This window comes from Teleopsis dalmanni, chromosome 2 (genome assembly GCF_002237135.1).
Source record: "Teleopsis dalmanni isolate 2A chromosome 2, ASM223713v2, whole genome shotgun sequence".
NCBI classification, from domain to species: domain Eukaryota; kingdom Metazoa; phylum Arthropoda; class Insecta; order Diptera; family Diopsidae; genus Teleopsis; species Teleopsis dalmanni.
In genome coordinates, this window is record NC_051847.1 from 143,862,676 (window position 1) to 143,884,217 (window position 21,542).

Below are 21,542 nucleotides of genomic sequence, written 5' to 3' on the forward strand. Positions count from 1 at the left end.
GTTGAGCCGATAATGTAGTGATGTGTCGATACGTGTTGATCAATGGCTAAATGTGTGCAGTGCAAAAAATCCCAAAAAATCTCCCATTTGGTTTAGCATCAACTTAGCCTAACTCGCACACGACCTTAGTAGAATTTCGAGTAGGGTGAATTAGATAAAAATGAGGTAAGTTAGGTGTTACCATTGTGGAAATTTTATAAGATGTATAATAAATAAATAAATAAATTTGAAAACCTTTTAACCAAACATAATGAATAAGTGCAATAAATTAATAAATAAATATTTACTTAAGTGCAGTGCAAAAAATTCCTAAGAAATTTCAATTTACTTTACCTCAATTTACTCGAACTAGCACACGGCCTTAGTAGTGTGCAATAACAAATAATAGTACAATATGAATATATAGGACTATTAAAAACTGTTCTATTAGAATTCATAACACGCATATATATTTACACATGCACATTTTTATCCAAGCTATGCATGGACGATATACAACACAATACAAATGTTGTTATAATTACAAAAAGTGTTATAAAGTGAGTAATTCTGTATATTATAAAGTGACGTTATCTGGCAACACTAGAGCACACATGAATTCACATATTGCCAGGGCAGAAGTAACTGCTGCATTGGTTTGGGTTTATATGATTTTCCAATATTTTTACATTTAACTCAGACGTTCGGATCGGATTTGTTAATTTTATAGCTTTTACCTTAATTATTAATTATTACATAATACAACAGTAATGAGAGAAGTTAACACAAGAGTTTTATAGAAACCGTATTGCAAAAAATAAAGAATGGCCAAGAATAAGAGCACCGTGTTCCTTGGATACGAAGACGAGGAAATTTCTGCAAAACATGCTACACAACTAAATAGCACAGTTAACAAAATCGGAGGCACACCAGTAAGTTATTTTGTTAATTTTCAAACTATGAAATCAATTAATTACGTTCGCTATATGTTAACATAATCAAAATTGATTTTTCACAACGATCGAATTTTTTGAATTTTCAGGATTGGCCATTTAACGATATAAAGGTGCCACCATGTCCTATATGTAGTTCAGCACGTCCGTTATTAGTGCAATTATATGCACCATTAGAGCATTCCCAATTTCATCGTACACTTTATATATTCGCTTGTCTGAATCCCATCTGCTCACAAAATTCTAAAAGTTGGCTATGTATACGCACACAACATCTAGAAACACCAAATCCGGCTGATATAATTAGTGTGGTACCACCACCACCTGGTAGCAAAAAGAAGAAAAACAAACAGTCAATAGCAGCATTGCCAATGCCACATAAAGTTAATTGGTGCAGTGGTGCGGATGATTGGGGTGAGAATACTATTGATGTAGAGGAAATGGATACTGAAGCCGATGATGTGCAATTTCAAAACGAAGAAAATGGTAATGTGATTGCAAAAAACGATAATTCACCAGTACGACCGTTACAAAGTAAGATACCAGGTGCATCTTTGGTTGGTTCAGAGGAAGAAGATGATGATGAGGATGAGAGTACTTCGATGGAAAATGACTTAATTTGTGGTTTTGGTCAACTGGATATGCATGCAGCACAACACGGTGCAGAGGATCCTAATGCTAACTGTGCTGGAGGTATAGCACTTGATGGACTTTTGGTTGGACCTGGTGCTTCCGCCACAATATGTGCTGAAATTGAAGGCGCCGAAACTGATGTAGTACTTGTTGAAACACCAAAGAAACCTGAACGTGATTTAATTGCGTTATTTAAGCACACTCCACAATCGGCAGCCTTGGGCCCATTAGCTAAAATTACTGATGTGACAATAAAACCATATTTCATATCAGTTGATATTGAAGTTGGACAAGGTCAGAACGAATACGATTACGTAGGTAGCTTATCTGCAGATCATGTACTTGAATTATATCAGGATTATAAGCGACAAGATGAAACAAAGCATTCTCCCAGCGGCGGGGCCGTTGGCGCTACTAATATCAGCGATACAATTGGCATTGTGAATGGTGGCGGTGGTGATGAAGGTGAAGTATATGAAAAAACTTTGCCTGCACATGGTGATATTATTTTCCACCAATTTGTCAGCACTCTACAACGGTATCCTGGTCAAGTTTTAAGGTTAGTTATATTTAAATTCATTTAAATTGATAATTTAAGATTAAACATTAATTTATATCAGATACTCACGTGACACATATCCGTTATTAATTGCACCACTTGCTGAGGCTTTTCCTAAGTGCCCAAATTGTAATGGTGATACCATATGCGAAGTTCAAATACTCTCTACACTTATACCAAAACTACGTTTAAACCAAAACAATGAACCTGCACCTATCGAATATGGAAATGTTTTGGTGCTTACATGTTTAAAAAGTTGCTGGGATACACCTGATAAGATGCGTTATGAGCGAGTTATAATACAAGTCGAGAAATAAGTAAAAAATGATTATAGCTGTTACTTAGAGTTGGTATACCATTTTGAAATTAGCTTAACAGTGTAACAGTGTGGTCAGTAGTGCACAATTTCTAGAAGTTTTGTTAATTTATGGAGGAAGTATATATTATTGAAAAGTAGTATGCACTATCAGTCATTGCATTTAGAAAATGTTAAGAGTTTTAGCACTATGTTCAGTTTTCATTAGAACTCAAATATAACATTAACATTGTCTCCCTCTGGAGACCTTATGCTCCTATAGGAGATAAAGGAACTAACAACATTGTTTCATTTACTTCGCACACTCCACAAGAAAAGTTAACGATCTCACGAGTCTATAGAAACTGCATAAACAAAAAGTCATCCAAAAAATCTTGCATTATATTTTTCTTGTGTTTATTATTAAGCTTTATAGGCTCAGAAGTTTAAATATTGATTTTGTTTCTCAACTGTTATCCGCGCAAATCGGAACAAAATTTAGCGGTCCCATATTAAACATTCTTTCACTAAGATTTGTTTTATAATGTAGCAGACATAATATAAACAAACACCTCCGTTACTCATTTGGTTCACTTGAGAAAAGTATTATTCACTTATTCTTAAGCCACACTATACGCAACAGCATTAAGATACTAACATCAAAAATAAGTTTTCAGAAAGAATTTTATAATATTGAATAAAAAATACTAAATAGTTTTAAATTATATAAACCGCTTCCATAACAACCGAAATCGTTAGCACACTGACACGCTGTACATTGTTAAATTATTGGAAAGCTAAAAATGTACCTAGCGAAAGATTAAATTATTTCAATTACATTTAAATTATTGATGAAAACATTTTAGTCTCGCTTTAAAGCAGGCTTTTTAAAATATATTAACTATTTATCAGATTAAATTTTAAACTAAAATTAGTAGTTGTGAAAGAATAGTTAGCATTGTAGGTAAAAAGTAATTTATATCAAATTATGATATAGTAGAATCGTAGGTTTACGAGTAGGTTTCTCACTGTGAATTATTAAAATTTTATCATTCATTAAAAAATTTAAAAAATTATTAATGTTAGAGCTAAGCTTGTCAATTGTCCATTTTGAAACTATTTTTTTAACTTATATAAATGATGGAATATTAAAAATATTTTTATTTATTTTATTTATTGATTATATATGTTTTAAGCAAAGATGTAATTAAGTACATTTTATGTTAATTTCAATTAAATTTTAAGATATTTTATTCATTAACACTTACATATTTATAATGTAATGAACTACTAATATGTGTTTTATATAATATATTTATTAAAATCTATGTACACTTTTTTGAGCATGCACTGGCTAAGAGTTCTCATTTATTACATCGATCAATGCTTTAAGGAAATTGCATTTGTTTTTTAAATATTTGTCAGAGTTTTAAATTTTAACTTTATAATTAGTGAATTTTAATAATTTATTGTGTATTGTGTATTTAAGTAAAAAATGACGGCCATTCTTTTTGACCATTAAGTTCAAAATACGGGTAAAATTAGTGACGAATATTTGCTTTAAATTAAAATGTTTTAATTCATAGGCAACAATAATACAATAAATAAAACTGGCTAAAAATAATTTACTTTCTTTTTTTAAATGACATTAAGAAATTCCACTTTAAAATATACGAGTAATAAACTGTAGATTAGGGAATTAATATTACTTTTTGTTCGAAAGTAACTTTAATATAATGATTGAAAATGATTTATTTTCAATATGAAAGATCATACCATATCCAATTATTTTTGGAGAACTAATAGTTGTAATAACGAACGATATTTGTGTGTCAATAGGCTACACATAAAATGAATTTAAAAAAAATAGTGTGAAATCCCTAAACCCCCTTGTGTTATTCAAGTATAATTCTTAAAGATGGACAAAGTTAAAATAAATTATTATTTGTGCAATACAGTATTATGTTAAAGAACACAATAGGGCAAAGATGACAAGAAATGCAAATTGTAACCGTTTTAATTCATTTAAAATTATTTTTCTTCATAGCATAAAAAAATAGTTAAAGCAATAAAGGTGAACAGGGATTCTGGCATGCAAATTAATATTGTAGTTAACCATAATAGAAATTGCATTTTTTATCTTATAGCTTATCAAAGTGATAAGCGATGTTTTCTTATACGACAACTGCATGCAGTCACAGAATAATATAAGTGTCTCATATACTGACAGTCCTGATCTTTGGCTTTGTGCCATTAAGGTCTTAAAGTTATGACAATCTAACTCTTGTAGCATTCTTTCCTCCTCATTGGTATCCTATATTATTCTAATAACTTTTATTTATTAGTTTATTTTTCCGTTCGAATTAAATACTTGTTAGTTTATTAAAGAATGGATTAAACTTAAGTAATGACAGGTTATATAGCCCATTTTATTAAGGGAGATCATTGGACAACAACCAATTATATATCAAAAACAAAAATAGTAGTTGTTGCAACAATGTTCTCTACTGGAATTCACTATATACGAAAAGACAGCTATTATGGTTATCACCATAAATGTAAATATTATCTCGAATACTATATATATGAAAGAATTGACAGATAAGATTAAATGGTTCGTCATAAAATCGTAATTATTCTACAGTGCGTGAACGCAACGTCATTATAAATAATATGCTTTAGAAGCTTTTTATGAAGTAGATTTCCAGAATAGAGGAAAAATGACAAAGGTGACTGATTTTAATATTCTACTAAATCTCGTGGAATATTAATTATTAATAGTAATTAAAATAATATTACATCGAATGCTTAGGTTACATACAACATCAATAAATAACGAAATAAAGCAAAACTTAATTTCATAAAATCTAATAAATTACATACATTAATAAATTTCAAAATAAACCAAAACTTAATTCTTATAAAATCGAAAAAACTACTCTAATATTGTTTATCAACATTAAAAGTTATATAATATATCTTTATGTTAGTTTAACAATTAAATTTTTTTTTTAAATTTAATATATATGCATTTATATAAATGAATAGTTCTTTATGTGTATATAAATGAATACATATTTCATTAAATTTTATTTTTGTTTTTTTTTTACTTAAGACAATGGGGCATCCGAATCCAAATGATAGCTGCGTACAGGTGAAAACCACAATGGAGGAAATTTAGAGGGAGTTAAATCAAATTCCGATGTAGTTTCCACCTTATTGCGAATTAGTATCACAGAGTAATGCAGCCATGCAATCTGTGAAAATTTACGTTTTGGTGTGCTTACAATACGAAACTTCATACAATATTTAGTGGAATTGTAATCTTCATTACATGCTGAACTGCCACGTCTATGTCGTGCATACTGATGACCAGTTGTTATGATACGTTGATGAGACTGTTGTCGTTTTAACATTATGGTAACTGTGCTACCATAAAGATGATAATGGCCACGTAAAACATCAGGCCTCAATTGATTTATGTTTCTCAAACGTGTAACACCTTGTACCGGTTCATCGGCAGTGGTTAACATTAATACAGTGCCATCCGGTAAGAAACGTAAATAACGAAAATATTCAACAAGTTGCACAGGACGATAGAATTGATCTTGAAAACTATTCTCGCCCATACGTAAATATTTCGTCTTACTTATATAACAGCCATTGAAGAGTAAACGTTCTCGTTCAATAAACATTTGACGCCAAGAGGAATATTGAGGCAATTGTATGATATCTTCAATGGTGTCATCAATTTCCAATGTAGGATTATTTAAGGTACCTACATTTACTCCCCAAACTCTGAAATCCAAAAATATACAATATTAATATACAAATATATATTAAGTGGTTAATAATGTAAACTGCATTAATACATGGTTTTTATTAAGTTCATGGTTTAGATATATGTTTCCATATAGATGTGCATATATGTATCGTTTGCTCATCATAATGCACATATATATATATATATATTTGAGCATTTCATTTTATACGTACTTTACACATGCCAATCGCCACAATTCTTCATCACGCGCACATAAATAAAGTCCTTTACATACTGCGGCGCAATTCTCTAACGAACGCATATCCAATTGTAAGGATATCACCCAACGTAAGATATACAAAAGTATTTCTGGTGGCAAATCTGATATATGCATTTCAGTGGTAATAACATTTAAATCACGACTGCTGAGTAGCAATTTACCACCACAATCCCGTGCCAAATCCATTTGAAATTTCTCATACAAATCTGCAATAACGTCTTCACCATCAGAATCATGATCTACTTCAGTATTTTCTATCACATTCTGCGTCTTTGTTGTTACTTCAACATTACCAGATTTAAGCTTTTGACGTTCATAGAATTTGAATTCAATGTCTGGTACAATCTGTACGGCTTTACGGTAAAATGGTATTGCATCATATACTTTACCACGCTGCTCCAATTCAACCGCTTTATGAAACAAGCTTTCTGCCAAATTATGCTGTTCATTTTCGGGTATGTCTTTGACATTTGTCAATGGACTCAGGCATTCAATTATTTCATTCGATTGTAGTGTATCCTCAAACTGCACCGAAGCCTCTGTTTCACTAAATTGCTTCAACTCCTTCTGCCAATTGGTGCGAAACTCATCAAGCGCTGTACGAAAATTGTTCGCTGTTAGAGGTGAATTTATAACATCCGATGTTGTTGGTGAAGATGAAGATTGTTCATCTTCATTTTCGTTTGATGAATTATCTGACATGACACTGAAAAAAATGAACAAATAATTATTTTTTATAAATAAATAAAGAAATCCGAATTACCACTGGAGTTTGTACAGTTAATCTGTACAATATCTGTTGATGGCTTCTTCTTTAACAAGCTCCCGTTGAGTAAGTAGAACACTTTAACGGCAACGTTCGCCTAGTTCACGGTCACTGTACCGTATGATGAAAGGACGAAAGTAAAATTGTTGTAATACGAAGGACACAAGTAAACGTAGTTTAACAATTTTTATTGGTGCAGTTATTGCGGATATGTTAACAATTGGCAATACTTTAAATAGAACCAAACTTTTGCTCATCATAGGATGACGTTGGCAGTCTCCTCAACAAATTATAAAGTCAATATTGATTGAAATTCAATAATAATTTATGTGGCACCAACAAAACACTGTTATAAATTTTTAATTATATTTTTAACAATTTAAAGTAAAATTAAAAGTTTTTTTTTATGAAGTTCGTTAAAATTTCTTTACTAAATTCTTTTCATAGCCACAAAATTTAAAGCAAATTTTTCACTTTTGCACAACTGCGCACTTTTTCTTGCGAATGCCCTTTAAGTCTTCATAACATATGTTTGCACTAAATTCCTAGACTTTTTTCCATATTTACTATATAAAAAAACAAGATTCCCTTGGCAAGTGTCATTCGGTGGCAAATGTCAATGCGGCAAATTGAAGCCAGCTGATGTGTCCACTTGCAGATCCATTTTGCATTTAAATTTTCAAAATTCACTACTTTACTAAGTATCTCACAAAATAATTTCACATTTGTTGTTATTTAAATAAATAAAACATTTATCTATTATTGTGAAATATAATAGCTTAACCCTTTAGTGACATTAACAAACTTAGCACGAACGGCTCTGACTTCACATATATGTGATTACTTATTATTTTGAAAGTTTATTTGTTTTTATTTGTAGGGATTCGATAAAGAATATTAATAATATTTAAAAACATTTTATTTTCATAGAATATTTAACATATGAATATTGTCTTTAGGTATTCAGTAAATTTTTACGCACAATCTTTATTTCTTTATTCCTGTGTATGAATTGTACACAAAGTTCCAAATTCAGCGCTACCGATGTCGTTCAAATTTCAAATATATAAGAAATATATTCTTATATAACCCTAACTTAATTAAATCAAGTATTGAAAATCTTCTCAAGTGAACGTAGTTTTCTATTGATATATAAGATCTGTTTCACTAGCTACTCGTAGTAAAACACAAGTAAAATACAACTGAGAGCGTAACACAAATAAATTGCCAAACTACGTTCTTTACACATGGAATAGCTTTGTGTAAAATCTGGTGAAAACACCAGTACCGCGCAAAAAAACAATACAAAAATTTGAATTCAAACCAAAACAGCTGATTCACGCAAAACAAAAATTTTACTTCAAATAAAATGTACAAGTAAAGTCTGTGTAGCATTTTCAAATTTCAACAAGAATATTACGCTATCTCAGATGCTCTCATTTACTCGAAAATTTGCTGGTGGAACGCACTGGTGTATATACACAGTGTTACTTAAAGTTACTACGAGTATCTTATGGAACAGAACTATAATATACTACTAGTTATATTAAATATTTCCACTTTTTACAAATTGCTTGCAATTATTTATGTGCGCTTTAGTATTTATCATATGAATCAGTCTTTAACTGAACTCAAATATACATATTACTTAGTGAAACAGAGCAAACTTAAGTGTGAGAAGTAAAAGAAAGCTGAAACAATAGAAAAACAAAATTAAATGCGTTGAGCCTGAAACAGTTGTCGTAGATATAGCGAACGTAGAAAATATAACATGGCAGAACGTAGATAAAATCATTAGTTATCGTAGAATACACACAAACCAAATTTCATAAAAACATGAACAACACAAGTTCTGTTCGATCATTAAATATATTACATATAGAGAGAGGCAATGCAATTCTTCAATGTTTGTGTTAGTTAAAATAAGTTTTCTTCAGTGCTCACGGCGAACAGAACAAGATTAATCGATTGCATTGTTTTCCATATAATAGAATAGATCAGCTGATTTAAAGCATAAATGTTGAATTAGTATTGTTATAAAAAAACAGCCGACAAGTTCCATCATATGGAATACAATGCAATGAATTTTGGTTAACAAATTATAAAGAACTTGCAAGCGTTGAGTCTTGATAAAAAGTTGTGTTTATTGTTATATCTTATGCCACAGCTGCTGCTACACATTAAGTATTGTAAGGTTGGCAACACTTATTGTTTGACACTGCAATATGTTTTCTGTTGCATTTTTTTTTTAAACTTTTTGCACGAAGAACTTATTTCTATTTTGGCGCATTTGGTGACGGTTCGGCTGCCATTGCTGGGAATAAGCTTTTAAAAATATAAAAGTATTTGTTTAACAGGATTATTTGCATAAAGTAAAAATAAACTGTATGAAATGGATGAAGTGCGTGAAATAACTATACTTGTGAAATGGAGCGGCAAGGAATATCCAATTAATGACCTGACAGATCAGGACACTGTGGCTGTTTTACGCCATGAAATCTTCAAACGAACCCAAGTACGCCCAGAACGTCAGAAATTGATAAATTTAAAGTATAAAGGTATGTTGTATACTTATTTTCAAAACAATAAAAGTTAATTTGTAAACAAATTCAGCTAAACCAGCAGCGGATGATACTAAAATTGGTTTATTGGAGCTTAAACCAAATTTTAAATTAATGATGGTGGGCTCCACCGAAGCGGATATTGAATCAGCTTGCCAACGTCCTAATGATGTCGATGATGTGTTAGATGATCTCGATATTGTGGTAGAAGAGAAAGCATTTAGAATTGAAAATTCCAAAGTTTATTTGTCAAAAATACAACGCCGTATACGTGATTATAAAATTACTGAAATTAATCCACCACGCGACGGCAAACGTTTGTTGGTCTTAGATATTGATTATACACTTTTCGACCATCGGTCAGCAGCTGAATCTGGCGCCGAATTAATGCGACCGTATTTACATGAATTTCTTGAATCTGCATATGAACATTATGACATTGTAATATGGTCGGCAACTGGTATGCGATGGATTGAAGAAAAAATGCGCCTATTAGGTGTGACCACAAATACCAATTATAAGATTATGTTTTACCTCGACTCAAATGCAATGATATCGGTACATACAAGTGATCGCGGTGTAATAGATGTGAAGCCTTTGGGTGTAATATGGGGTATTTATCCGCAATATAGCGCTAAAAACACAATTATGTTTGATGATATACGTCGTAATTTTATAATGAATCCCAAGTCTGGCCTTAAAATCAAACCATTCCGTCAGGCGCATTTAAATCGCGACAAAGACGACGAATTATTAAAATTATCGAAGTATTTGCGTGATATAGCTTTAAATTGTGAGGATTTTAACAAACTAAACCATCGTAAATGGGAAAGTTTTAATCCAAAAAAATGAATTTTAGATTTAAGTATTTTGTTAAAATAATTGTATTGTACTTTGTGTGTTTATGATTTGTTTCTTTAATGTAAATTTAGTTTGTATACTTTTGCAGCATTAAAAATGATGTCATGATTTAAAATAAAATTATAAAATCTAAGGCATTGAATATAAAACTTATTGTAAAAAAATAATTGCCAAAAAAATTTATTTCTTATTGGTGATAAAGTATAAAATGCATTTAATACGTTTTTAATAAATTAATTATATTTTTGTATAAAAATATTGTTTTTATTCATTTAAATGAAAGGGTTAAAAGTAAGTGATTCACATCTATATATCTTCAGTAAAAAAAGAAAGGCTGTTTATATGATTTAGTAATTTGAGCGATACTGTATATACAATCATTTTTGAAAACATATTTTTTTATATATAAAATGGTATATATATGTTGGTATGTTTCTTTTTAATCTGTTTATAAAAACTGATATTATACTAACACTACGAAAAAAACACTTATTGCACATTTATTCATACAAAATTAATAGGACTAAATCTTTTATGTATAATAGCTGGTAATAAACGAAACATAGAGGTTACGTTTGTATAGTACAAAATTAAAGGAAAAATGGAAAATATTTCTGGTTATCAAAGAAATAAAATCTGCTGGACATGAGCGTCAAAGACTGTATTACCAAAAACAAATAAAACAAGTAATATCGTTACCTGAGGCATATGCAGGTCTTGAAAACTGCAGGACATTGAATCAAACAGAGACTTCAGTATTGCATCTCGTTTTTGCTTTGGAGTCGTGATTGCCTCAACAGCAGTGTTCTACGCTACGTTGCATCTTTCAAACTGCCATCCTATCAGAAATTATTATCTATATTAGGATTTCTCAGCTGCTGGTTCGCGCCATAAGCATTGCCCTGCAAAACATTGTGAAATTTTTTTCTATCATAATACGTAATGACTCGAGAAACACTGGTCTATATAACTATCTATTCATTATCTTTATTCATTATCTATTAATCATAAAGTTTTATTGTGATACAAAGCCATTTATATTTTACATATACATATATTTTTTAATAATTAAAATTTATATACAATTATTTTAAGTATATATTATTTATTTAATAAATTATATCCTAAAAATGTAACAAGTAACAATAATAAATTAAGTAGCCTTATAATGTGTAGCCACCCTGATCAGCCCAGTGCACTCTTCGACTGTCCATATAATCGAAACTTTCATATATTTTACGTCGTTCTTCATCAAGCGCGGCGAGACCTTTATATTTTTGTAGAACATAACAACAGCTGAATAAGAAGGCGATTTGGAATATGAGCCAGAAAATAAATATAGCAATTAGTAGACTCTGGTTCAGACATATGCTATCCAAATTAAGTTGATCATCTATATATATGTATATTTAAGTATATATATATTCTTTTCTAATTTAATTAATAATATGTTTAATTACTCACCTATACCAGCTATGAGTAACACTCCGCGCTCCCCATATATATAACTATTGCTATTGGTCATATCCGGACCACGAACGTGTAGATTATAATTAAGTGGCAGCGTATCTGTATAGTTCATGTAATATTCTGTTGCTAAATTAGATATATTTTTATTCGCATTCTCGGGAAGGTTTTTGATATCCATTACAGTTGATATGTAAATTGGATTTTGTACTTTTAAATGTGATGGTTCCAACTGTAACTCTCTACGTTTTCGTTGATTTTTACCATGTTGTCTGTATCCAACGCCGGTTCCATTTTGTATGCAATTGATTTCTGGACAACGCTGCCCACAAAAATGTATTTTGACATCAAAATTAACCATACCATTGCCGGCGAATTTGAATGCATGGAAATTCACATGTAGTATATTTTTGCTATGAGTACGTATGCGTTTCAATGCTGGAAAAACTGACACATCTGTTGGACAACCACGATTATCTATAAGCAAAACAAAATTTTTGTTATCCGGAGTTTTGGCGATTAGCGAAGTAGCTCGAAAATCAGGCAGTGGTGGCAGTTCAATAGTTCTGAGACTATTCTGCAGTTGTTGTTGTGGAGTATATTCTGCAACTATTTGTAGTTCTAAATTTTGTCCAATTTGTACATCATTTGTTTCATGTTGGTGTGATAGATCAATAATCTGTAAAGTTATTTTTGGCAGTATAGTCGGATCGATAGTATTATTTATTTGTAGAAATCCCTCATTGGGAAGTGTGCTGCAGTAAGAGATAATTAATTTTTTTTTTAGTGATTTTAGTATAGTAAAATTTTTCGATTCACCTTTGTGCATAATCTAATGATGACTCTAGTGCAATTGCGTTGGGTATTTCTTCTTCTTCGGAATTAGTATCATCTATACCGTTTTTTAAGGTTGAATTGCTCATAATGCAACCAACTTTTATTAATCGATCACCTTGTGTCTGAACATTTGCATTATTTTGTATAACAATTAGAGTTGAAACAAATATTCTAAAAATAAATATAGATTTGGTAAATAAATTTGATATGATAATTTAATTCTTCGCGTCTAACCTTTGATAGGTTCTAGTGACTTCGTAAGCACGTAAGATCCCACAACGATTCTCCTTTATTTCACTACCGATTGGCAGGCGCAATAAAGTACTCTTCGTACCATTTCCAAGTGCTACGCAATCTTTTGAATGCAAGCTCACGTACATTTTTCCGGAAAACCAATCTTTAGGAGTGTATTTTATAGCCATTTCGTTATTAGTGCATATGACCTGTACTATTAGAAGATATAAATATAAAAAAAAGAAATTAAATAATAGCAATAGATTGCAAAAAAGGTGTAATAGTATTTATACTATTATGGTGGCGCGACCAAGATGAGTGAATAATAGGTGAGATTCAAACGGGGCATTGCACAAAAAAGCTTTCTGGAGTATAAATATTAACATGTTGTGATACCTAACTATTTAATAGACTAAACTGATAATCTGTTGATAAATTTGGTAGTTTTTTTTTGGAATTATCGATTTTTGAGGCATGAATTTATCAGGGAAAATGTTAGCTATATAATTATTATGTCATTATCGTTAATGGCGCAACGATCCCAGATGAATCTTGGTTTCCTTTAGTAATTGTCACCATGTATCCGTGTTGCTTTCTAGAATTCTTCAATTTCTTTTTCCAAACAATTCTTAAATAATTCATATTAAGGAAGTGAACGAGAAACAATAACTACAGTATAGATTAGACAAGAATAATAATAAAATTTAAAAGAATGTGGTGTAATTTTATTTAAGATTATTATATTATGTCATATATTATATTATACTAGAAAAAATAGATAATAAACATCCATAAGAAATATGTGGTGTACAATTATTTACTAACTCCGAAAAAAATACCACAGTAAGTAAGAGCAAATTACTAATAAAGATTTTGGGTTATAGCGTATAAATATTTATTAGTTCCGAAAAAAACTACTAAATGGATAGAAAAGTACTTGTATTGATTTTAGAGTATATATATAATATATAGAGTATATATAATGGAAAGAAGTAAAATTACTAGTACAGATTTTGGAATATACAATTGTTTATAATGTTCGAAAAAACTCCACAGAAGCGAATATAAAATTATTAAGAAATATTTTGGGATATATAATTATTTATTATTTCCGAAAATAGGGAAGGTTAGAAAATTGCTGATGAAGTATAATTTATTTATTCTAATACATATTCTATCTGATATGATGTCTGATAAAAAATTTCTGATAAAGATAATGGGGTATGTTAAATGTTTTAAATTACCATAAGTATTATTAGGAATATTAGGAACTCGTCTGATGAAGGCAAGAGCGACTTTGCCGACATACGTATAGGAATATAAAAAAAATACGATCGAAGTAAAAGTGAAAATCTTAAAACACAAAATCGACTTTACCATAAAAAGGTATAGCAAATAATTAATATATATTTTATATGACATATATTTATATTTTTTATAATATATTTTAAAATACAATATTCTTTATTTATTCTGTAATTTATACATAAAGTCAAATCAAGAATTTTTGATATATAATAACTTACCATCCAAACATTTTACTCTTCTCATGTAAACTGAATTTTCTCGTTCTTTTAGACTACGTGGACCCATGGAAATCAAATCTTCAGAATGTAATAGGCATTCGGTGTTGGTTAAATCTTTTTCGTAATAAAATGATACCCCTTGACAGTAGAAGCTTGTCTCCTGCGTACAACGGGATTGACACTATAAAAATATGATAATATTTAATTTCAAATAATTGAGTTTATTTTTTTTTTATTAGATTAACAATAGTTTTTGTCATTTTTTCAAATCAAATTTAATTCAAATTGTATTCTTTCCACACCTCTTTTTGGTCAAGCCCCATCAGTTTAGCTTCCGCATAAATGAAGCTGCTGTTCGCATATAATTCATATGAGCACTGATCATTTTCCATTTCACGTTCATAGCATTGATTTTCGATGTACTCCTCATCATAGGGTGCAGCCCGGAATGCGTCTGGCTGTATCATTTTATCTTTGTCACTGAGTATGCAGCGGCCTAATGTGATGTGTTTTTGTGGTTGATCTTGTTGAAAAGATCTAAACAACATAGAACAAAAACATGAATATATTAGATTATGTTTACATGACAAGATTAAAGATATAAAATAACAATGGAATGAGCTATCAAGATACTAAGGAATTAAAAAGTTTTGTATAAAAATAAATTAATATCGATGAAAATGTTGAAAAAATCATATAGAGAGATTTGGTTAAAAATATTTAAAAACAAATAAAATTTTTTTGATTATTTATAATGTATTTTATGATATAATGTATGATTATGTATAATGTTTTACATAAAATGATTTTTGATGGCTCTATAAACCTCTTAATTAAGTTCAAGTAAATTGGGTTGAGAAGGTTGGGTTTGCAGTTAACAAATCTACAGTTTAAATGAGGTAATCAAAATGTTTAAAAAAATTGCATTTCTATTTTTTATTTCACTAATAATTATTTAAATAATAAAAAATGATATCATGCAAATTAAGTTGAAAGTAAAAGCAGAGAAGCAATAAAAAATGTGAAAAACACACTTCACGGCGTTTCCACAAAAATGCGCAATTACTAAATGAAAAGGTTTTTTTTTAATGACATTCCCATACATATAGATTAATATATTTACATATATGTATATAAAATATGAAATATTAAATACCTATCACGATTATTTCTGTATGAAGGCGCAAACGATGCAGATAGACAATTGAAATCTGTTTCGAAGAGACAATTTTCCGCACATTCACGCCTCGTTACCAAGGTGGGTATTGTCTTCTTTCCCTGAAATATTAAACTGGTACCAGGAATTTTTGTCAAGGTCCACAAACGACTTTTGCATGTATCCGGCACTATAAAAAAATATAAATATTTATGTTGATTTTATATCTATATATAACCACAAAATATGAATATAAAAATTTTTTTTTTTGAAACCTTTAAGGCAAGTTTTTTCATAGAAAATTGCTTCTGCATCAGCCACTAGTGGTAAATCATTGTCGATTGCTTGATAATGTGAAGTTCTTTCAAAATACGAGTATCCATAACATTCGTCTGTATCCAGCAAATGTACATAGGCTATACAACTTTCATCCTTATTACAGATTCGCCAGCAAATTGAACTTACAGGTTCCTGAAAGTCTCTTTTGGATGAGTTATCTATATGTGCGTAACTAAACCTTGGTGAATATATCAGGTTTTCTTTATTTATAAATTCTAGTGGTGGACGGAAACCAACAATTTTTTGTAAATGCATTTGATAGAGAGGACATTGTAGAAACAAGGCAGCTGAAAGCAAAAGAACCAATATTGGGTTATTATTGACATTTTTTTTTTTAAATATAACTATATAAATAAAATGACACAATTAGTTAATTGTCACTGGGTCGAGAACTACTCTCCCCTTCTGACATTAGGAGATCCTCAACGACCGACATTCTGGCTTTCATTCGAAAGATTCTCATTGATCTCTCATTCGAAAAAGATCAAAAGATAAACGGAGCTGGTACCCCGTTTATTACTATTCCTAATTATAAGTTTACAGTGAAAATAGATATCTCGATTAATAACTATAATTCTGAAACACAGTCTCTGAAACACTTTTTGAACAGTTCGAGCAGTCTTTGAACCAATATATGTTACTTTTTATTAAAATTGAAAACAACAAATTGGAATCATTTTTAAATAAATCGGACCATTGATGTATTGCATTAAAAAATCGTAAACAGTGGGTATGGGCTATCACCGAACCAAATCTAACGTGTTCGCGGTTTGCTGCGTTGGTTTTTAATAACTAAAACTACGTATACCTATAGGAATTGCAACCAAAAATTTTAATATTTAAATTTTTTTTATAATTATATATTTTAAGATGTCACAAACCAGGGCACAAAATAGTAAAATCATAACGACGGTTAAAGTACAATAGGCTATATATATATAATATAGAGTGTATTTTGCCCGACACTATGTCACGACTTGAAAACATAGTTATCAGAAGCTGATGAGTATAGTTTTAAGTCACTTCTTACGAATTATTTTGGTTTAATATGAGAGAAAAAGAGATAATATAGTACCTATTTTATAGAGCAACAAAATCAAGAATATATGGGACAATGAAATCTGAATAAGTGGTTTTACCTGATGTTTAAAGGGCAATACCCAAGTTAATTTTTTTCCTCGGAATGTACTTAATAAACATAGCTTTTCTATTTATTGTTTTAAAAATACTTTTTACTTTTATTAGTATTGTAGTTCCAAGCTAGAAAGTCTAAGGTGTGGCGCCTGATGTGTAACATTGGAAATATTACTCGTATGCTTAATATCACTCATATCTGTTCACCCACCAGGTTTGAGTAACAAATAAGGTCAACTTTATGTAGTGCTACCAGTTTTTCAAAGAAAGAGTTAATTTCGTCTGGAGAGAGAGCCGGGATGTGACCTAATAAATTTTCTATAATCTCCGCAATGCTCTCATCCTAGCTACTTATACAAAAACCCCTACTGGGGGCACCAATGTTATCGTTGGTGTACTTATTAAACAATGCCCTGTAAATATGGATGTAAGCAGATTACTTGTTAAATTAAGCAGAATATTAGTTATGTCGTACTTGGGTAGTTCCTCAAACCTAGAGCTTGCCGAGATGGTAGTGTGACTTAGAACCCAGATTAAATAAATGTTGTTTGCTGCACTTACATAATTAAGAAATCAACGACAACACAATACTACTCTTGATCTTGTTCAAATTTTTGATTGTATTTATCGCAGCTTTCATATTCGGAAAAGTATTGATACCGGTATATAATATCAAATCATACTTTACTATTTTAGCTACGTCACGGATGAAAAACAATACGGTACTCTGCAGATTAGACCTAATATATATAGAGAATATACTATACATCTTCCGGATTTAGTTCCTAATTTTGAGAGGTCTATTTAGATCGATTTACTTCTATTTAGTGGTAGAGAATCCCATTGGAATATTAGAACAGAGATTAGAATTATGTCTGCATTACCAAAAGTTGTAGTTGGGGAGATTTAGAGACAATATTCGTTCGTATGTGGGTGTCTTCTTTCATAACTCTTACTATTTTAGCTACGTCACGGATGGCTCTTACTTGGGCATGAAAAATAATACGGTACTCTGCAGATTCGACCTAATTGACCATAATATACTATACATCTTCCGGATTTAGTTCCTAGTTTTAGGAGTTCCACTTAGATCGGTTTACTTCTATTTAGTGGTAGAGAGTCCCATTGGAATATTAGAACAAAGATAAAAATTATCTCTGCATTATCAAAAGTTGTAGTTGGGGAGATTTAGACAATATTCTTTTGTATGTGGGCCTTGACTTTTTGAAAATATCAATCGAAGAGCCATAAAAATTCGGTACACGTCTAGTGGTGTTACTTTGAAAGATTGAAAGGGATTTTTAAAAAGAGGTTTCTTCTATTGTATATGTTAGATCAACAACTTATTTGTTTTATATATACAATTAGTAATGATTAATTAGAAAATATCTTTAATTATTTATTAAAATTATAAATTTTCCGAATTTATTTTTTTTTAACTTATTTGATTATTAAAAACTTTCAGTCTGAAAATATTTTCTGTTATTATATATAAATATCTTAAAACAATAGTTTACATAGGTGCACGTTTTCAAATCGGAATAATTTAACAAGCAAACAATAATTTAACGATCTTCTCATATTAAATGTTTGCGTGATTTAATGATTATTCAATATAAACAATTTTCGTAATAATTCGAAAACATTAAAATAAACAATTATAAACAGTGGCGGTTGTTGAGGTCATTTGATTCTATGCAAAAGTATATATTTATTAATGAATAGATAATTCTATGGATATAACAAGTTGTTCTAAAAAGTGAATCCGCCACTTGTAGTTTCATCTTCATTTAGTTCATAGTGTTCTCAAAATGATTTCATTTAAGGGCCTTGTAATTTATTGCTTAATTATTAGGCACTTGCCAATAAATAATATTATGTACATACTAAATATCTAAGGTTTTGAATTTGTTTATGAACATGAGATAAGTAGTAAGTATCTACCTTAACAAAAATTGTTTAAAAAAAAAAATTAAATGGATATCTAAAACAAAAATATTTTTATTTATAAAATTTATTTATAAATTATTTTACTCATTTTTTTTATTTTTTAACTGTTTGTGTTATTATTTCGGTAAAGAGTAAAGAATATAGTTAAGATGTGTGTTAGAAAATAAAGTACTTACAGTAGTTCTAGCAAGTTAAGGATGTAGGATGTAGTATCTGATCATTGTAATCTACTTTTAAGACCTGTATATGTAAATGATATTTTCTTCTTCTTAATAAAATTTATTTTCTTAGTAAAAGTAATGGTACTTTGCAGTCTATCATAAAACTAATGTATTGCGAATGATTACTAACTTTTAATAATTTACAAAAAAATTAAATCATTATGTACTGACCTTAACATTTTCTTGAATTTTGTCATTATATGAGCAGACCCTTCCCCTAAGGGGAAGATATTACAATAACATTTAATGAACACACAACTGAAGTTAATTTTTTTCTTTAAAGTGCGTGTACATATTTTTTTAAATAAATTATAAATAATTATTATTTAATAAAATGACTTGCAATGGAGCAAAAAGTTGTAGTTACTTCAATTAATTTTTTTTCAATTTCATTAGTTTAATTTATTATTGCTGAATATCGTTTAGTGCTATTCTTATAAATTAAATACACTTCGGCATACATCGATGTAGTTAGGCAGAGACGTAGAGAGATATAATGCTTACTAAATAATCATTATTTTTAATTAAGCTTTATTAGTTTTTTGTAGTTTAACTTGTATTTAAAACTTTTTTAATGTATTCACTCCGAAGTATTAAAGTTTTACAATAAGGTGGATTAAAACGAACCACTCTCCATACTTGAGACGCAGAATAACTCTTTAATAGAAGGAACATATAAAAGCAGATATCCTAAACTTCTCCTTTCATATGATTATAAACCGAAGAGTTAGAATGTATGCAATCAATAAGATACCTGATGAAGAGCACAACTTAAAAATACTCAAATTTTTAAGTTATCTCTTTTAGTGGATCGTATTATAGATTATTTTTACCTTACTGATGGTGGGGAGAAAAGAAAATCAACCGAAGGTGATGAGTTTTTGTTCAATACTAATTTTATTTATAAAAATTTTTAATATATATACATTTTTGAATTTGCTTTTACATTGCTAATTTTTATCTTAATCTTAATACCTCAGATATCCACATGCTTATATATTCTCCTTTCGTATGATTATAAATCGAAGACATAGATGCAACCAATATGCAATCTATAAATTACCTTAGAAGCCTCAAAACAAATAAAAGTAAAGGAAAATGTTATTGTTAGAATCAGTAAAGTACTGAGAGTTTGAACGAATATTATAGAATACTATCAAGTAGGCTCAACACATTAGGATTAAATCAAGAATCTATGCCAAAGGAGTGGATAAAATAGGAGCAAGTATATGAAAAAGATGGTTATTGATTCATTTTAAAAGCCTCTACATAATAAAAACTATATACGATAAGGTATATATAACAATGACTGCTAAACATTTTTTTTAAAATATATTCGATATAAAGCAAAGTCCCAGTGCACATGAATATAAGACAAATAAACAGAATATAATAGTACCTTATAAATATTTTGAAATGTAAGATATATAATTTTATTTTAAATAATACTCACTGCAGTTCACGTTCAAGTATTGAATAATAAATAAAATAAAGATTATTTTTAAGTTTGGCCCGAATCGATGATGCGTTGCCATGTTTATTAATTAAGTGCATAGATTTACTACACAATTTTATTTTTATGACACAATTTCACAATTTTTGTTACTTCACTAATATTGTGATTGACCTAATAAGTTTTTAATTTAAAATTATATTTAATCAAGTTCGAAATATGTAGAAAATTGATATATTTCCGCTGCAACATTGCTGATTGGCGCACTTTAGTTTTTTACAGTCTTAGTTCATATATAAAACAAATATATATGATTATAAAAAAATAAATATTTCTAATATGTTAAATTTTTATAAAATTCATTTTGTATTTTTAATAACATTTAATGTAAATTATTTTGAATCTATTTCATTATTTATTTATTTCTTCATTATTTAATATATTTTAAGCATGTAAAAATCACAGTTTTGTTTTGACTATCTTTAAACAAAATTATGCAATTAAAATATTAAAATAAAATAAAATAAATTAAAAAATTTTTAAGAACATTTTGAAACAATTTAATAAAATATAAA

At 29.4% G+C, this 21,542-nt stretch overlaps 4 protein-coding genes across 4 annotated transcripts; 2 read left to right on the forward strand and 2 right to left on the reverse strand.

Moving 5' to 3' along the window:
• The first annotated feature begins 598 nt into the window (after positions 1-598).
• On the forward strand, positions 599-3,539 carry LOC119680868 (programmed cell death protein 2-like). Its single transcript, XM_038093874.1, has 3 exons — positions 599-911; positions 1,022-2,124; positions 2,186-3,539. The coding sequence occupies exons 1-3, from the start codon at positions 804-806 to the stop codon at positions 2,439-2,441; spliced, it is 1,467 nt and encodes a 488-aa protein (XP_037949802.1). The 5' UTR covers positions 599-803; the 3' UTR covers positions 2,442-3,539.
• A 1,924-nt stretch (positions 3,540-5,463) lies between these two features.
• LOC119680564 (F-box only protein 9) lies at positions 5,464-7,947 on the reverse strand. Its single transcript, XM_038093458.1, has 3 exons — positions 7,226-7,947; positions 6,416-7,168; positions 5,464-6,217 (listed from the first exon to the last, which is right to left on the reverse strand). The coding sequence occupies exons 2-3, from the start codon at positions 7,162-7,164 to the stop codon at positions 5,530-5,532; spliced, it is 1,437 nt and encodes a 478-aa protein (XP_037949386.1). The 5' UTR covers positions 7,165-7,168; positions 7,226-7,947; the 3' UTR covers positions 5,464-5,529.
• A 1,511-nt stretch (positions 7,948-9,458) lies between these two features.
• On the forward strand, positions 9,459-10,893 carry LOC119680924 (ubiquitin-like domain-containing CTD phosphatase 1). Its single transcript, XM_038093948.1, has 2 exons — positions 9,459-9,786; positions 9,842-10,893. Exons 1-2 carry the CDS (start codon positions 9,621-9,623, stop codon positions 10,639-10,641), a joined length of 966 nt encoding a protein of 321 aa, XP_037949876.1. The 5' UTR covers positions 9,459-9,620; the 3' UTR covers positions 10,642-10,893.
• An 865-nt stretch (positions 10,894-11,758) lies between these two features.
• LOC119680923 lies at positions 11,759-21,270 on the reverse strand. The gene is made up of 9 exons (XM_038093946.1): positions 20,968-21,270; positions 16,146-16,496; positions 15,871-16,060; positions 15,017-15,251; positions 14,715-14,895; positions 13,189-13,402; positions 12,937-13,125; positions 12,115-12,872; positions 11,759-12,043 (listed from the first exon to the last, which is right to left on the reverse strand). Exons 1-9 carry the CDS (start codon positions 21,047-21,049, stop codon positions 11,814-11,816), a joined length of 2,430 nt encoding a protein of 809 aa, XP_037949874.1. The 5' UTR covers positions 21,050-21,270; the 3' UTR covers positions 11,759-11,813.
• Positions 21,271-21,542: the final 272 nt, after the last annotated feature.

Excerpts from the sequence above, each read along its gene's own strand:
- LOC119680868 (XM_038093874.1), top strand. The coding sequence starts at position 804 with ATGGCCAAGAATAAGAGCACCGTGTTCCTTGGATACGAAGACGAGGAA. Across the intron at positions 912-1,021 it reads ACAAAATCGGAGGCACACCA|GATTGGCCATTTAACGATAT; the intron begins GTAAGTTATTTT and ends TTGAATTTTCAG. Across the intron at positions 2,125-2,185 it reads TATCCTGGTCAAGTTTTAAG|ATACTCACGTGACACATATC; the intron begins GTTAGTTATATT and ends AATTTATATCAG.
- LOC119680564 (XM_038093458.1), bottom strand. The coding sequence starts at position 7,164 with ATGTCAGATAATTCATCAAACGAAAATGAAGATGAACAATCTTCATCT. Across the intron at positions 6,218-6,415 it reads TGGCGATTGGCATGTGTAAA|AGTTTGGGGAGTAAATGTAG; the intron begins GTACGTATAAAA and ends TTTGGATTTCAG.
- LOC119680924 (XM_038093948.1), top strand. The coding sequence starts at position 9,621 with ATGGATGAAGTGCGTGAAATAACTATACTTGTGAAATGGAGCGGCAAG. Across the intron at positions 9,787-9,841 it reads GATAAATTTAAAGTATAAAG|CTAAACCAGCAGCGGATGAT; the intron begins GTATGTTGTATA and ends AAACAAATTCAG.
- LOC119680923 (XM_038093946.1), bottom strand. The coding sequence starts at position 21,049 with ATGGCAACGCATCATCGATTCGGGCCAAACTTAAAAATAATCTTTATT. Across the intron at positions 16,497-20,967 it reads ATACTTGAACGTGAACTGCA|CTGCCTTGTTTCTACAATGT; the intron begins GTGAGTATTATT and ends TTTTGCTTTCAG. Across the intron at positions 16,061-16,145 it reads TGAAAAAACTTGCCTTAAAG|TGCCGGATACATGCAAAAGT; the intron begins GTTTCAAAAAAA and ends ATTTTTTTATAG.